This window comes from Dipodomys spectabilis, unplaced genomic scaffold, assembly GCF_019054845.1.
Source record: "Dipodomys spectabilis isolate Male_0828 unplaced genomic scaffold, ASM1905484v1 ptg000002l, whole genome shotgun sequence".
In the NCBI taxonomy this organism is placed as follows: domain Eukaryota; kingdom Metazoa; phylum Chordata; class Mammalia; order Rodentia; family Heteromyidae; genus Dipodomys; species Dipodomys spectabilis.
Window position 1 is genome coordinate 35,456,498 of NW_024870679.1, and position 18,319 is coordinate 35,474,816.

Here is an 18,319-nt window from a genome sequence, read left to right on the forward strand (position 1 = left end):
GTGTTGGAGGGAGGAGGGAAAGTGGGAGAAAAATGAGGGAGGGGGTAACAATGTTTGACAAGAAATGTACTCATTACCTCATGTCTGTAACTAACCCCTCTGTATATCACCTTGACAAAAATAAAAAACAACAACAGAAATCAGTAACTGTACAGTGATATAAACTAAGTGTGCTGGGGAGACAAGAGGGGTGATTACCAAACCAAGGCAAGGTTAGGAAACAGAAGTTGCATTGGCTAAGTAGACTTTATGACATTTTATGGACAAGACACTTTATGAAACATGGCATAACCAGGTCTAGGCATTTACACTTGACAGAACAAAAGATCTCTGAAGACTATCCTCCATCTCCCACCCCCCTTTTCTGAAGTTACATATATACAAATATATCTTCAAGGAAGGGTCAACAAAGGGTCACAAAGGGCTGGGAAGGTGGCTCAGTGGTAGAATGCTTGCCTTGCATGCATGAAGCCCTAGTTCAATTCCTCAGTACCACATAAATAGAAAAAGCCAGAAGTGGTGCTGTGGCTCAATTGGTAGAGTGCTAGCTAGCCTTGAGTAAACAGAAGCTCAAGGACAGTGCCCAGGGCCTGAGTTCTAGCCCCAGGATTGGCAAAAGAAAAAAAAAAAGTCAACAAACATCACAACTTATATGAGACCCACCTAAACTAACTAAGATCTTTAGGCTTTTGAAATGCAAATCGTGGGCTTGCTTTCACAGTCCCTCATTCATTCCACAAAAGTTTATCCAGGACCTTAGTAGAGCTAGTATTTTGTCAGGCACCATGGTGGGAGAGGGGTGTGTGTGTGCACAAAGATGTATAAGACTTGGTCCCACTCCCCCAGGGATTTACAGTTCAGGGATGGAAACGAATGTGTATGCTAAGTCTTTGTAACAGGAAAAAAAGTAAACACAGGATTGTCAGGAGGTCAGTTCTCAGAGATCGCGCGTGGAGATGGTATAAGAAATTTACAGGGTTATTTTTTGCGTTAGTTTTTGAATTAACTTTAAAACTGGGTTAGAATAGAACACGTTTTCTTTAAGGCAATAGCCAGGCTTCCAGGCTCGGGAAGCCCACGGGGTGGAGTAATGAACCGAGGTCCGATTTGGCTGGAGCGCAAGGTTCCTAGAGGGGCGCGGTGGGGGATTTAGCTGGAACAAGCCCAATTACCGAGGCTGCAACTGGAGAGAAGGAAGCTGAGTTGAGACTTTATCTCGCATCTTTTTTTACTTCGACTTAGCATCCATTACATTCCTTAAAACAAAACAAATCTCTCCTTCTTCCTGAAAGAGAGTTCTAGCAGTTGTGGGTGGGGGTGGGGACCGTTTCCTAAAGTCATCGCAGAAGTTAGAGGTTTGCAAAGCGGTCCACGGCTGACTTAAATCTCAGACTTCAGGAACCAGAAAAGAAGACGTGTGAGAGGCTGGGTATAGGGGGAACCCGTTTTAACAACAACAATATCTCCCGAACCATACCAGTTCTTGGCGGGACAAGCAGTAGGCCAGACTCAGGAGCCGATCGCCCGCGCCAGGCTAGAGCTGGGATCACCGAACTGGCGGGCAAGGGGTAGAGGAAGAGAGGGAGGTAGGGAGGGAGGGAGGAAGCGTGAGAGGGAGGGAGGAAGAAAGGGAGGGAGGTGGCGTCATGTGATCCGCTTCCCTGTTCCTTTAAGCGTCCACAGGCGGCGGAGCGGCCACAGTCACAGCTCCGGGCACTGGGGGAACCCGAGCCGGCTGCGCGGAGGGAATCAGTGCGGGCGCCTTGGATCCCGGTCCCATCTTCGCTGCGCTCCTGCACCCCAGAAGTTTTTTGCAGCGCCCAGAAAGGAGACGAGAGAGAAGACAGTATTAGAAAGGAGGGAGGGGGGAAAAGCATACCCTAAAACATTTATTTCAAGGCGAAAAGGGGGGTAAAAGGGGGTGTGCAAAAATGGCTGGGGCAATTATAGAAAACATGAGTACCAAGAAGCTGTGCATTGTTGGTGGGATTCTGCTGGTGTTCCAGGTCATCGCCTTTCTGGTGGGAGGCTTGATTGGTAAGTGCGAGAGCGGCAAACTTTCCCCCCCTTTCTCTCTTTTCGGGCCCCATTCCCTCTTTGCCTCTTGGGCTACTTGTTACAGTATCACTGCCTTGCTTCTATGATCTAATTAGTCGGGCTATTGTGCTTAAGAAAGCAGAGCTCCATGGGGCTCCGTGGGCACAATCCAGTCTAGTGGCTAGGAGAAAAGGAGGGGGGGAAAAGTTTTGGCCTAGTTTCAGTATCCACTTGAAAGGCTGGAGGGGGGTGGCGGGGGTGGGAATCTTAAGCATGGCGACGGATCGCGCGAGGAAGCGCTGGGTTACAAAGTTGATTGCTTCCCCCCCCCCCAGCTTTTTCCCGCGTTCCCCCCTTTTCCTCTCCTTTCCCTTCCAATCAGCTCCGGGAAGGCAACGTAATGGACTTTATTAGGAACAACAGAAGAGTCGGGGGAACTGCGCCCAGGGCAAACCCGGAGCCGTAGTACACGGCGCGATCGTCGCATATGTAAAATGCTTTTGGTTGCCTCGGCCGGGGGGGAGGGAGGCTGGTGGGGGGGGGTGTCTCAACCTTGGCGCCCTCGGTTTCTTCACTGCGCCCCCCCCGTTTTCCCCCCCCCGCCCCGCCTCTCCACCCGCTTTTCGCGTTGGCCAGATCGGAGCTGTGGGCTGGGAGGTGGGACTGGGTAGAATGGATCGGGAGAAAGTCCTTGACCCTGCCCCGCGGGAAGTTGGAGGGATGTAGGCGAAAAGCGTATCCGAAAGGTGTTGCTTTTGGCCTGGTGCCCCTCTTGGGAGCCTCCACCCCCCCCCCCCTTAAGAGTCCCGGGAGCGGGTGAGGCTGGAGCCTGTGGTCCTCCCTGGCGCCTAGGTGGGCGTCTCCTCGCTGCTGCCACAGGTGACAGCTCTCAGCTGTCCCCACCCCCCGCGGCGGCGGCGCCCGCGCTGCGCGACCTCCCGTGGAGAGCACCTCCCCGACCTCGGGGAGCCAAACTGGCTTCCGGGTGGAGCAGACCTTCTCCCGCACGCTCCGCTCCAAAAGCGCCCTTCCTCTCCCTGCCTCCCGCGCTCCACGCGTCCTCTCGCCCCGCGCGGCGAACTCGTGGGCCCTTTCCCTTGGAGATTTGAGACATCCCAGCACGAACTTCAGCGCCAACTTCATGGCTGGAGCAGACGGGAGGTTCTGCTGCCTTACTTTGAGGCTTTGTTAAACTTTCTGCCCAGTGCACGCAGAACCGTCCACCGAGGGTGTTTTTTTTTTTTCTCCTCTGCGAGTCTCTTCTCGAGAGCCCGCGTGCGCGACTTCGGATTGGGGAGAACCAGCCCGGGTGCGGGGTTCGGGGCGCGGGGCGCGGGCGACGCCGCTGCCAAAGCCAGAGCCAGAGCACTGGCTTGAGCACCTGAGTCCTGTGTATGGCGTTTGGTCTCCGGAGCTGGGTTTGATTGGGAACAAATTAAGAGTCTGGTATTGTAAATCACTAACCTCGGAGCTAATTGTTTTAAACAAAGGAGAGTGGATGAAGCTTCCTTGAGAAAGGGGAATTTCTGGAGATTGTGTGTGTGTGTGTGTGTGTGTGTGTGTGTGTGTGTGTGTCCACAAAACAGAAAGGGATCAGAGTTTTCCAAGCTCCAGCCCTCAATGGTGGGCCAAACAGCTTCACACACGTTCACACGCACAGAGCCCCATTTGGCTTTTGTGTTCTGAGCTCCTGTTTCACTTTGTACATTCTCCATGTTTCCCTGTATTGAATTTTTCCAGGCGGCTGTTAATACCTTCTCTGCTGGGAGAAGGCAGCCGGCCTGTGTCCTTACAGTGATTATGCAGCGGTTACAATTACACCTCTTGTATCCTTGATGAGCACTTGCAGTTAGATGCCATTGGATCTTGGTGTGATTTCAGTGGCAGACCATAATTAAAATTTCTTGCACCTTGTGCTTTCAGAATTAAATTGGCCTATTATCCCTGTCTGACCTTCATCCTCTTTGAGGTTTTAGCAGTGAACCATTACACATAGTTTCCTGGTGTGTGTTGGTGTTTTCCTTTTCTCTTTCTAAAGCTCATGTCTGGACTTGGAGACCTTTTTATCCATGTCATAATTTTCCTAGGACATTTCTGGGACTATGTTAGTTCTGGAATCTTAACTACTTCGGAGAAGGTTCAAGGAGTAGCTTGCTGGACATGAGAATTACTATAGGGGCAGAACAGCAGTTTGTTCAAAGCAGGGTTTGTCTGGAGTAAGTAGTGCTGAAGGTTGTTTCTTCATAGAACATGGAAAAACATGGTTAGTGATTGCAATGGACAACTTTGAAAAGTCAGGGTAGTGGGAGGTCCAAACTGACTGGATTTCTCAATCAATAACTTGCTTTAGTTCCAACTTTCCTTGAAAAAGGAAACTTCATGAGTAATGCTTCTTGGGGGAATGTGTGTGGTTTATCCGTTCTGTTATCTTTCCTCCTTCCTTCCTTGTAAAGCCTGCACCCTTTTAAATTTGATCTGTCCCACACAGACTATGTTTTAGCCTTTTACTGCTTCCACTTGAAGGCTTTTTTTTTTCTTATACAAATGTAGGTTACTTGGGCATGCTCTAAGACCCACAGAATGAAAAATAACAGAAAATAAGGGATAATGCTCATCCTAAACTAAAAAGTAGAAGACACTGAGCAAAGAATAGCCCTTCAGCCAAATGGAAATGGGAGTAAGTAATTGTAAAAACAGTTTGTAGGCTGTCAAGGTGAAGTTCAGAAACCATCTCCACACCGCTCTCCCTGGTGAGCCAAAAGCTACCTATGGTAGGTTGGATGTTCTGGACCCAGGGAGTTTCTGTTACATTGTAGACTGGCCCAATACATTTCTTTTTGATCATTGTTTTTCCTGAGGAAAGGAAACATGACAAATTAGAATCTAAATGTAAACCCCCTTATTGGGAGGGTGCAAGTACCCCACACATGTATCTAGTGTAAAGATAACTCCCACCACTGATGAACCCTGGGATCCGTGAAGTAATTAATCAAGGGAATTAACCAATAGGCTTGCATCCTCATAGGTGGTTAAAGGTCCCCTTCAGTTCTAATTGTATAATTCTTTAGTAGGCATAGAGTAGTAAATGATGTGGACTGCTGTTTAACTGTAGCCTTCTAGAATTGATAGAGGAAATTTAAACAGACATCAAAACAAATAGGAGGGGTTGAATTTTGGTTTAGCCAGCTCAAATACTCCCTTACTCCCACAAAGCTTGCTTTATGTGTTTATTTTTCCTGTACCAGTGTCTAACATTGAGAAACCTTTAAAGGAGTTTTACTAAAAGCTCAGAAAGCAGTATTTGGTATGAAAGAACTGCTGCATACGATAAATTCAGTGGTTTGTATTTGCTTTGGTGAAAACCTTAAGCCCCTATAAAATGAGGCATCTGATTTTTTTAAAAAAAGTATTCAGAAAGGTTATTAAGTGAATAGTTTCTTTGGTGTTTAACACTTATTTAAAAATTTAAGAACCTCTGAAGGAAATAAACTGTGTTTTAAGATGTACCTTAATCTTTATTCTCCTGAAAAGAAAAGGCCTACAGAACTATTTAAAAACAATTTCCTTTGCTTTCATGTTTGGGAAATTTAGTTCATGGAGAGGCAGCTGCAGGGGTGGTGGAAGGGGGAGGGGAAGAGACCATGTGCCCTTGAACAAGAGTGCAGCCTACTAAAAATCACGAACTTGAATCCCTGGCCCATTATGTGCAATTTTCTCAGCTTCAAATTAGTCATGTCTAGGGCATATAATGGTTGAAAAAAAACAAGTCACTCTGTCCACCTGTTTTAAAAACTGTTAAGAGTATGAAAATTCTAACTGGTTGAAAGGAAGATTCTTGCATTGTTTTAAGCAAGCCTATAAATAAGGATATTCCAAACTTAAACTTCAAGTAAATGTTAATAAATCACCAATTATTCTTTTTTGAAGATCACTGTTTCTCTCAAAAACAAATTAATGCTGAGACTATAAATTTAGACATGTATGCACACATTAATCTTCACAAATAGTCTGTGGGTTTATCTGCTCCTTTCAAGGACATAGAACATACTATTGTGCTATTATTAAGGAGAAACTATTCATGATTGAGGCTCATTTGTGTAAGCTTTTGTCCCTGCTGCTACTATTTGTTTGGAAGTTGCAGAATTTTAAGAAATTCAATAAAATTACAGCTAATGCAAAATATTTGCTTCTCAATATGTTAAACTTGCATTTATTATGTTTTAATTAATTTATTTATTATGTTTTATTATGTTTATTTATTATGTTTTATTTATTATGTTTTAATATTTATTTATTTATGATTTTTATTGCATTTATTATGTTTTAATATACATTAATATTGGAATAGTTGTGATCCTGCAGTATTTGAGTATCTGGTAAGACTATTTAAAAGAACAAATTAATTGGTTTTGATTGATGTTACTCAACAGTATTTTGCTTTCGATTCTGTCTTTTCTTTTGTAAAGTTCCATATCTGATTAAATCATGGACAGTTTTTCCTCTTTGTTAATGACTAGAGCTATCTAATGGGGATAGCTGTGGATTGTGGAGAATATGGATTGCAGACTGAAGTGTTACAAATCTTTCAAGAAGATAATATTTTCTAGTAACTGAAATTATATTATTTGGCACTTAATAAGCTAAACTTCTTGGTTTCTTTTGGTACCACTCATTTAGCTTTTTGTGGAACTTTACCTTTGCCTAATAAAAGTAGAGAAATATTTCTTTGAGGTAATAATATCATGTGTAGACTTGTGAGGGTTTAAAGTTCCTTGTCTACAACCTAGCTGTAGACTTAAAGCCTTCCCTATCTAGTTGACATTTTACAATAATTTGACCTTTTTTTTTTAATCCACATGGGCTGAGGGAAGAATCTTACCTTATCTTCTACATAAAGATGTTTCTATGGAGATTTAGAATTTGTTGAGATTGTGTGAAAGCCCTTCTGCCTGATGTGCAAGGTATTGATTAGGGCTTAACTGTGTGCTCAGGAGATCTGGGGGTTAGGAAAGAGATGATTTAGAGCCCAAGTAATTTAAGGAGCAATAGGTAAAAAAGAGCCCCACTTAATCCAGTTTACCAGAAGATTTTCCTATGATAAAGCTACCTAGAACAAGGACAATTTTCACTTACTTATTGGGGATTTGAGCATATAAGAAATTAGAAGCCGTGCTACGCATCAAATCATTATGCTAATATTTGATCTGGGAATAAATACACGAATAAAATAACAATGCTGAACATATATTGAATGTGTACTCTATGCCAGATCTTGTATACTTTAACCCGTAAAAGCTCATCAAATTGCTATTTTTAGTCAGTATGGAAAGTAGGATTAAATTCCAGTCAACTGGCATTGAAGCCAGAATTATCAACCATTAGGTGATCTCCAAATCTTGACTGAATAGAAGTGGTTTAAATACAGAAAGCATAATGAGGAATCCTAATGATGCAACCTGTTTCTCATTTTCATTTGTCAGGAACATCTAAAAAGGAAAATACCCAACATGATAATAAAGAGAGTAGAATTGTAGACTTCAAAGCAAAACCTTGCCAAGGCTAAGGGAGGACAGATACCTTTTGAGAACTTTGCAGATTCCAGTCAACTAGTTTCCTACAAGTTCTAACCAGTCCTCATAATTGTGTGAATCATACAATTGTCTGAGCAGCTAAGTTCATTAATCAGAAAGTCTTTGAGATTTTGTCTACTTTAAGGAAGATCACTCTATTTTGTTTTCCCTGGCTGATGGCTTCACATATTTATGTAGTTACATAATAAACCTGGACTTTTTCAACAGAAAAGAGGAGAGGGCCTCAACTGAGGCCAGAGAAGGTTTTCTAGAATGTAGATTGCTAGAGATGCTGCAACAGTGGAGGAAAGAGCCATTATTGACAGTTGAAAATTCCCTTTCCCTAAAGACAATTTTTGTCTATGTCCACATCCATGTACAACAATGAAGCGATTCCAAACCGATGGCTCCAAGAACAAGCAGGTTGACACCATGAATAGGAATGTTTTATTCATTTGGGGGAGGGGGAGGAATGTTGTCAATTGAAAGATTTGCAGCTCTTGAATTTGGTAAACACTCTTAAGAGATAGTAGAAAGTAGGGGAGCATCAAGATACAAAATGATCACATATACTTCATTCATACCTTCTCTGAGACTTTGTGATTGTCCCTTAAATTGACAAATGAGTCAGATACAGAGTTTCCAGACAAAGTGTCTCTGTCCAATGGGGAGAAGGGGAGCAGAGAAGAGGTCTGGAGACACTGAAATACTCAAACTTGAAGATCCAAAAATGTTTTCTGACTTTCCTTTGTCATAAAGGACTAAACTTTCAAAATTAATAAATTACAGAAAGAAATGGTATGTTTTCTGGAATTTATAAATTACCATGTTATTTAACCTTTTAATACACTTTCCAGACACTTTCTTTACCCAGCTACCACATTCCATTCCTACTTTAAATCATTTAGAGGAGTAAAAGAAATAATTAAGTGAATATCTGATCAGAAACAAAGTGTTTGGCATAGTATAATTGCTGCTTTTTTTTTTTTTTCTTTTCCTACTATGGGAAGGGTTTCACATGTGTTGTCAGTTAATGCTCATAACAACCTAGAGTATTCATCTTGGTTACATTTTCTACTTTCCAGATGAATCTCAGGCTCCTTTAAGAAAACTTTTTTGAGGTGACAGAGATACTAAGTAAGAGGGATAATACCAAAGCCCTTGATCCTTTATTGAATCTTAAGCCATGCTCTTAATACCTAATGCTGCTTTCCTCCCATTGTACCTTCCATTTCTGTGGGAAACAAAGGGGTGAGGGCAATGAAACTGATTCTACACAGATTAAATAGGAGATGAAAGCTCAGTCTCCCCTTTTCTGCTTCTACCCCTTCCCCATTACTACAGGGTTTCTGGTCATTGACCTAGTTACTTCCTAAACAAACAATCCCAACTCCTAATACACAATAACCCCTTACACCAGCCATTGTTAATGTTAATGCAGGCCTTACTAGGGAGGGCTGGCCTGCGGAAAATTACATGCCAACTTTTTCCGAAGGAAAGTATTACATACAGCAAAGGGTAACTTACGTTGTCATGGGAAACTTGCAAAATGATTTCTCCACAGAATTCTCCTTGGATTTATTGTATACAATAGGTCCTTGATGGAGGAGAAAAGGCAGGGAAATGTGGATGTGGAAGGAGATGTCAATAGAAACAGAAAATGAGGGCCTTTGAATGCACATGGTACTACATCTTTAGAACTAATCACACAATTCCCACAACCTGAACCACCATTTCCATCTCCCATGCTTATTTCAATCCTGGGCCTCCATGTACCACTTTCTGCTCCCTCTTTCTTTTTTCCTCCCTTATTATCTTAGTATTTCCTGACAAAGAGGTGTTTTTTGTTTTTGCTTTGTTGATTTTTTTGTGTTTTGTTTTGTTTTTTGGCACTGGCCCACACAAATTGTGGAGCCCTCTTCCAGTTAATTCCCTGGGTTAACTCAGAGGCTTTATCCATGGATATACATTTCCAAAAATGCAGAAGAAATCGAAAGAAAAGTCCAAATTACTTTTTTTTTGGTTCCAGTATTGGGGCTTGAACTTAAGGCCAGAGTGTTGTCTTTAGCCTTTTTGCTAAAGGCTAATGCTCTACCATTTGTGTCACAGCTCCATGTCTGGATTTTTGGTTATTAATTGAAGATCAGAGTCACATAGATTTTTCTGCCTGGGCTGGCTCTGGCTTCAAACCATGATCCTCCAGAGTGGATAGGATTATGTTATAGGAGTGAATCACCAGCACCCAGCTACCACATTTGTTTGTAACAAAGCATTATGATAATTATTTAGAAAGGAGGTAGTTTGTCTGAAAACAGTTGGCTTACTTTAGTTTTCAAGCCCTAAATTAATAAGGCCAAGCTCCTGAAAGCTTATTGTGTACCAACTTTAATCCTACCAGAGATGTAAATTCCAAAGAACATTTCTCTGACACTCTTTTTTTTTTTTTTTTGTCAGTTGTGCAGAGCCTGGGTGCTGTCCCTGAGCTCTTTTGCTCAAGGCTAGAGCTCTACCAGTTTGACCCATGGTGCCACTTCCAGTTTTTGAGTGGTTAATTGAAGATAAAGTCTCATGGAGACTTTTCTGCCCAGGCTGTCTTCAAACTGTGATCCTCAGATCTCAGCCTCTTGAGTAACTAGAATTACAGGCATGAGCCACCAGCACCCAGCTGACATTCTTTTTTTTTTTTTTTTTGTCAGTAGTGGGGCTTGAACTCTGGGTCTACGCACTGTTAGTTCTTCAGCTCAAGGCTAGCACTCTACCATTTGAACCACAGCACCACTTCCAGTCTTCTGGTGGTTTATTGGAGATAAGAGTGTCATAGACTTTCCTGCCCAGCTGGCTTTGAACCTCGATCCTCAGATCTCAGCCTGCTGAATAGCTAGGATTATAGGCGTGAGCCCTAGTACCCGGCTCTGACACTACATTCTTTTTTTAAAAATTTTATTTATTTTTATTTTTTTATTGTGAAAATACTATACAGAGGAGTTACAATTACATGGGCAAGATAATGAGTACATTTCTTATCAAGCATTGTAGCCTCCTCCTTTGTTTCCCCTTCCCATTCCTTCCCATCCCCCCCCCCTGCCCCCATGACACTACATTCTTAACCCCATATCCATCTCTTTATCTCTCTTTCTCAGTCCTTCCCTACTTTTAGGTCATGACATTGTTTATCTACTCTTTCCTTCTTTGAGCCACCACTACCTCTAGTAAGAGGGCTAAGACACAAACTCCTGATCCTTGACTGAATCTTAAACCAGGCTCTTAATAACCTAACTCTGCTTTCCTCTCGTTGTTGTTGTTAGAATTCTATGGGAGCCAAAAAAGATAAGGGCAATGAAACTAACTACAGAGATTAAATAGGAGATGAAAGCTCCATCTCCTCTTTTCCACTTCTATCTCTTCCTCATTACTACAGAGTCAAGCCAGAAATCAATGGAGGCAGAAATGGGAATGGCTCCATGCATGACTAAGTGTGGGTGAAAATTCTGGGAGGGTGTCCTGCCTTCTTATATGAATACCTTGTGCCATTTTCTAGGTCTGTACTTCTCAGTTAGGACAATTTGTCCACTGGCGACTTATGGCCATGAGAGTGTGGTCACATCAGGACAAAGGGGTGAAAAAAATCAATTAAAAATCTGTATCCTGAATAAGCATACACAGGATTCTGGGATCTCTGCATATAAACACAATATGCATGCCTGACTAGCCTCCAATTTGGAGGTATCTATACATCACAGTCTAACAGCTAGTTGGTTCCAGTGTAAAGCTGCGTGTTTTGTTACTTTCCATGAATGTAGGTATGAGTCCACTCTGTGTACACTTTGATGTACATATCTGAGTGGAAGCTGTGGAATTTTGTCCAACTTATAAAGACAAAAGGGCCTCTGAGGCCATTTTGTCTACCTCATTTTGAAAGGGATCAGTCATATAATTAGAAGCAGAGCCATGGCTTGGACTGAGGACTCAATGCCAGCTAGTGCTGCAAAGGTTCATCTTGTGAGTTGCAGCATGAAGATCATCTGCTTTCTGTCTAAAGTTCTCACTGAATCCAAGTACAGCCAGTTCCTAACTTGTTCTTCTTATATTTTCATGGACTTTTCTGTTACTGTACTTGAAAATAAAAGTAACATTAACTCCATCATCTCCAGCTTGACTTTGTATACCTTATCATCCTTAGCTTAAAGTACAGCAGAATTACAGAAAACATATTTTTCTCTAGCATTTTTAGAAAACACGATGGGCTTAAAACAAGCAAGCAAACAAACAAACCCTGAATTCCTTCCTTGCTAGCTGAGGGTGTGGTACATTCCCTTCCTTCTGCTTGGAGAAATGTAAATTCAAAATTATTTAAAGAAAAAAATAACTACAAGAAACCAACAAACCTAACATTCACTGTGTTCCTGACTTAGTCAAGCCAAGCCTTGTGTTTTGTAAGACTTTATTAATCTAAGGCTTCCTTCACTAAAACATGTATGACTAGCTTTTGTGCTTTCTGAGGATGTCTTCTGTGGCAGGCTTCATTTGTGAAGCGAAATAACCTTAGGGGATAATCATGTGACCTCATTTTGAGGGGTGTGATTTGTATACAGAGTCACAGATGCTGGCTGCCTGGTCACTGATACCTGTAATCCTAGCTACTATGGAAGCTGAGATCTGAAGATTATGGTTCCAAGCCAGCCCAGGCAGGAAAGTCCATGAGACTATCTGCAATTAACCACCAAAAGCCTGAAGTGGAGCTGTGGTTGAAGTGGTAGAGGGCTAACCTTAAGCAAAACAGATCAGGGACAGACAGCACCCGGATCATGAGTTCAAGCCCCCAGACAGGCACAAACCCAAAACAAAACAGAATAAGCAACAGAATCTGTCATCCTTTGTTTCTACCATTCCTTTACGAGAGAAAATTCATACTGCCACAAATGTTGAGGGCTCTAGCTTTTGTGACTGACATATTTCTGTGATTTTTGAGGTACAAGTATTATGCTATAAATTCTTCCTCCTTTTTTTTGTCTTGCTTTTTGTCACAAAGCATTGCATTTTTCTGTACCATCTAATTTATCTGAAATGGAACATGACTTTTAAAGTCTCTGTTAGCATGCTTGCCTTCAGGTGATCACAATCATATTTTATTAAATCCAGTTACTTCTCAAGGAAGATCAGGCATTTTTTGAGGTGCAGTTCCTTTTACTCTGGTTCTAATATATTTTATCTGCTTTCATTTAGGCTATAACTCACCCCAGAGTGGAATGTCTCCAATGTGGAAAAGACACATCCCCACATTCTTTTCTCTTTTGTCTCGAGCTAGTTCTGGCTTGTGAGAACCAGGCTCCAGCTTTTGCTCCTACATACCTGAGCTAAGGAAGTTGTAGATAAGATTTTTGCTGAGCCTTTGAACAATCTGTCCCAGGAGCCTTGCTATCAATCACTGGGGGGGGGGGGGGGGGGGGAGGGAGGGGTTCAGGTCTTGGCTGGGACAAGCACCGTGGGACCTTAGGTGAATTTGTATTTACTTCTCCCTCTGGTTTCACAGAATTTGCCCATCCATTCTGAGCATGTCGGTGTTGAATCCATGGCTGTGTGTTCCTTTGGACATGCCCAAACAGAACAGTTTCGCTTTATGAGAACATGCAGTTTCTGGGTAATAGCTGATGAAAGGGAAGAAACACACACACACACACACACACACACACACACTAATTTAGAGATTTAAAAAAAAAGCACTAATGCCAGGCACTGGTGGCTAATCCTAGCTACTCAGGAGGCTGAGATCTGAGAATTGTGGTTCAAAGCCAGTTTGTGAGACTCTTATCTCCAGTTAACCACCAGAAAACAGAAAGTGGCGCTGTGGTTCAAGCGTAGAGCACTAGCTTTGAGCTGAAGAGCTCAGGGACAGAGCCCAGGCCCAAAGTTCAAGACCCACAACCGACAAAATAAAATAAATTTTAAATAAATTTAAAAAAACACTAAAAGGGCATTAGGGTCATCATTTAATTAATTTTGTTTATGTTTTATATCCAAAGAATTCCTCCATTACTTTTTCTCTTCACTACACCCACTTGTTGAACGTCAGTGTAGCTTAGGAGAAGGATGTGTGTGATTAAAAAAAAAAAAAAAGCCAGGGTTAATACATTCATGATTCAGTAATCATTGTGGGTTACTACTTGGGAGAGATACCCAGCTCTGTCCACGGAAATCATTAGCTCTTCCCATTAAGCAGAACTGTTAATAATAATTTTGAAAGGTACTAGTTGATGACTTGGGGTAGGATTTCTGAGAAATAGTCACTGCACAGAAGAATGGAATGATGAAGGTTTTCTATCTGATGGTTTTTGTTTTTTTGGGGGGTCCCGTTGTGAGGTCTGAACTCTGGGCCTGGGCACTGTCCTTCAGCTCTTCAGCTCAAGGCTAGCAAGCTACCACTTGAGCCATAGCACCACTTCCAGCTTTTTTTTTTTCTACTTATGTGGTATTGAGGAATCGAACCCAGGGCCTCATGCATGCAATTCAAGCACTCTACCACTGAGCCACCTTCCCAGCCCTGATGGTTTTTATTCATTGAAAAACTCACTAATTCTTACATTCAAAGTGATCAGATTTCTAACTACAGGAATGTAGTTCTATCAATGGTGGCGATCTGATTTATTTGTTATCAGAGAGCCATTTATATACTGTGAGCTTCAGATTTTTCACTTAAAAACTTCGGTTTTAGCCTGGCACGGAAGGTGCACACTTGTAATCCTACCTGCTCAGGAGGCCGAGATCTAAGGATTAAGGTTCCTAGCCAGCCAAGGTTGGAAAGTCCTTAAGACTCTTATCTCTATTTACCGACTGAAAAGCCAGAAGTGGAGCTGTGGCTCAAATGATAGAACACCAGCCTTGAACAAAAAGCTCAGGGACAGTGCCTAGGCTCTCAGTTCAAGCCTCAGAACCACCCCTCTCCCCTAATCTTTCACAGGGATTTAAGTTAGAGAACCTAGCTTAGACAGCTTTGTATGCATCTAATCACAGATACTAGATCAATCAATACACGAGACAGTTCCCTAAGTAGAAGCTGCCATCAGTAACTATATTACCCGAAAGTATTTTTCTTTGGAGACATCCTTGTCTTGCCAGACTCATGGCAGCTAATTTCTGTCACTTAATGGGTTAGATAGAACTAGAAACCAAAAATTCTGCTTAATAGAACAGTTTATGCTGACCAGTAGTCCAAGAAACATAAAATTCACATATGTGATAAGTTACAATGATTAATTTACTTTTTGGTTGAGTTGGTAGTAGTTTTCATGTTTAATTGGAGTCTTAAAATTTTGCTTCTTAAAACTCTGGGCCAGTATGCATGAATCTTCACAGCCTAGATAAGCCCAGGTAACAAGATTTTAAAATAGATTACCACTCATTATGTGGAAGAGACATATTCCATCTCTGCATGCTGCAAGGTGAGTGAATCCCAGTTGTTCGGTTTCCCATAATAAAATTGGAGTCATCCTCCACTAAGACATTTGTTTTCCTTCTAAATATAATGCATGACAAAGGCCTTTGAATATAAAACTGTGAAGGAAAGAATGATAGTCTTCTGTTTATAATATGGTAGCTATTGAAATACAGACTAGAATTACAGTATTACATTATCAGAAATTTTAAGCTAAAATGCTGATTAAAACAGAACCCCTGTAAAACTATAAGCTATATGACAATAAGGGTGTTCTAGAATTTGATCATCTTCCTCTGTAGTTGTTACCTCAGCACCACGCAGTGTGAGGACACGGTTTATTATATTGTGGAAGAAATTTCTTTTATAGATAGCTGCCTTCCATTTGGAAACCAGTGTAGTGCAGCTAAGATGATTCACCATTAAGATCGGCCCTAAATTTTGCAATGTTACATTCTAGGTTATGCTTTCATAATTTTAATGCTTCATAATTTAATTTTTGACTTGAACCTAAATAGTAGTGTTTATTTAAACTTGTCCCATTTTTGGAATTGGAAAAGGGCCCTCTTTTTTTAAAAGATCTTATTTATTTATTTATTTATTGCCAGTTCTGGGGCTTGAACTCAGGGCCTGGGCGCTGTCCCCAAGCCTGTTTGCTCAAGGCTAGTGCTCTACCACTTGAGCCACAGTTCCACTATGAGCTTTTTCTATTTATATGGTACTGAGGAATCGAACCCACAGCTTCATGTACTCTAAGTAAGTATTCTACCACTAAGCCACCTTCCCAGTCAAGGGGCCTCTTCTATATTTTGAAAACTGAGGCCCAGAAAAGCATCCATGACAGAGTTCCATTTGAACCCAGCTTCCTGAAAGTAGAGGATTTCTCCTTCTACTTCCTGCGGTGCTGAATGTTACTGTGTGGTCTGCATGTTTTGATCTTTACATGGACATAAATGCAGAGAACTTACTGTGGCTTCTTCTCTATAATGCTTGATAAAATCTAGGAAGAGGCAGGAAACTCTCACACTGGTGAGCATTATTTCCAAATTTTGAATATTCATATGGAGATGTTAAATGATAGTGGAAATTGCATGGTATATTGTTTTTGTTTTTCCTGCTTCCTGAGGGTTACTTTGAAGAGGTTTATTTCAGAAGACCTCTTAGTCTTATTACAAAGATGGTAAATCATCTTTCTAAGTTTCCTTCCCTTCTAAGAACTTTGAACTTCTAAGAACTTTATTTACGGTTCTTAGAGACCAATAATGTACTTATGATGTCAGCTTTTATAAATACCCTGGACAAAAAGACATCATTCATGTAAATTACCACCTCTGCATTTCATTGTGTACAGCATGCAGATCTTGTGGGTGGGAATGAATTCATTCATATATGTCTTCAGGTTCCTAAATGGTACTGAAACCCACCCACTGTGTTAAATTCATGCCTACAGAAGAACCTTCCTAGTAGAATCAGAAAAAGGTGTGAGATTGCCACAGTGTTGGGAAGCACGTGTTTGAGCAAAAATGAAGGAGAAAGCTGCACAGAAACTGTATTCCTGTCACCTTCCAGAGAGGATGGGGAACAGGAGACAAAGGTGTGGTTAGGTTCAGAGAAAAAAAGAGCTGATCTGCTACCGCTGTCACCACGTCATATGCATGCCTGCTCTTTAAAATAATGCTCGCTTCTCCTTCCTCAGACGCCTTCTTTCTTCCTCCTGTTCTTTCTTGCTTCCTCTTCCTCCTTCTCCTCTTCCTCCTCCCTCTACCTCTTCCCCTCCCCCTTCCTCCTTCTTCTCCTTTTCCTCTTCCTCTTCTTCCTCCTCCTTTTTTCTCTGCAATGGACCTATCATTACCCTAAGAAGTGGGTAAATCCCCTGGAAATGGACATTCACCATTATAAATATAAGCAAGAGCTTTGGGACAAAAAGACCAGATTCATATCCTGGTTATTCCACTTTCTGGTTGTGCAGCATTGAGTTGAATATTTTAATCTAAGAGCCTGAGTAAACTTATCTCCCAAGAGAGTAAAGTGGGAGCCATACTGCTTATCTCATGATGCAATGGTGAGAATTAGATGAGATAATGCATAAAAAGACCTTAGTATAGTGCCTGGCAAACTGTAAACTCTTAGAATATGACAGGGACTTTTTTTTTTTCATCCCAGCCTTTTGAGTAGCTAGGATTACAGATATAAGCCCGTGGTGCCTAGCTTTAATAGGAACTTTAAAAAATCATTAATCTCATTCTTTTCACCCAGGAATGAATTCGTGGAGGTAGATTGCCCAGGGTCATTTGGAGCTTGCTGTTCAAAGTTCCTTTCTGCTCTGAGCCTGGCTGCCCTAGGCAAAGAGATGTGGATTATCCCAGTGCCAGAGTCAGACAGAAGATTGCTTGTTTGGGCTTATGCATTTTTTGACATGTCTGTCTATACTTTGGAGCCAGTGTAGTGGTGTATAATTGCAGCAGTCCTGAAACAGAGGGATCATGTGTTCAAGGCCAACCTGGGCTACCTAGAAAACCCTATCTCAAAAGCAAAACAAAAGCTTGGTGCTGGTGGCTAATACCTGTATCCCTAGCTATTCAAGAGGCTTAATGTCTGAGAATCAAGGTTCAAGGCTAGCTGAGTAGGAAAGTCTATGAGACTCTTACCTCTAATTAGCCACCAGAAAGCCAAAGTGGAGGTGTGGCTCAAGTGGTAGAGATCTAGCTTTGAGCAAAAAAATCACAAAAACAACAACAGCAACAATAACAACAACAAAAAAAAGCTGGAGGACCAGCATAAAACAAAACAAATAAAAATCTATTTTTGAATAAAAATACAACAATACTAAATTCAAAACAAAGAAAACAAAAAAGGCAACATTCCAATTCTGTTAAAATGTTATTCCTTCACCTTCCTGTGACTGAATATTTGTGATTTTGTGTATATGAAATGCAAAGGCCTTGCCTATCAGAAGTTCAGAAGTGTGTGGCTGATGTGGTTTCTGCCAGCTGTGTGTTTACTTTGGAAACTAAGCACTCAATTCTTCCTCGCTTCCTTCTAAGCTGTTCTCTACTACTTAACTCAAGATTGCTGTTGAACCATTGAACCATGGGAAATTCATTTTCAAAATCTGCTTAATTGCTGTGAGACTTTTAATTTGTTCTGGATGATGGTGCTAATGTCTGGGAACTGGGACTGAAGCCCTCCAAAGTTGTTAATTTAATCAACCGCTGTGCCCTTGCCATGCCTAATGAAGGGAGTAACCAGATCTTTCTCACAAAGAGACTGAGTCCCTCCTGAC

The 18,319-nt window shown here is 41.6% G+C and overlaps 1 protein-coding gene across 1 annotated transcript in view; it reads left to right on the forward strand.

Moving 5' to 3' along the window:
- Nucleotides 1–1,609: 1,609 nt before the first annotated feature.
- Wls (Wnt ligand secretion mediator) overlaps nt 1,610–18,319 on the forward strand; it is a 106,550-nt gene continuing 89,840 nt past the window's right edge. The window contains exon 1 of the mRNA XM_042679653.1: nt 1,610–2,037. Within this exon, the coding sequence (XP_042535587.1) occupies nt 1,932–2,037 (106 nt within the window). The 5' untranslated portion in view covers nt 1,610–1,931. The remainder of the gene's footprint in view (nt 2,038–18,319) is intronic.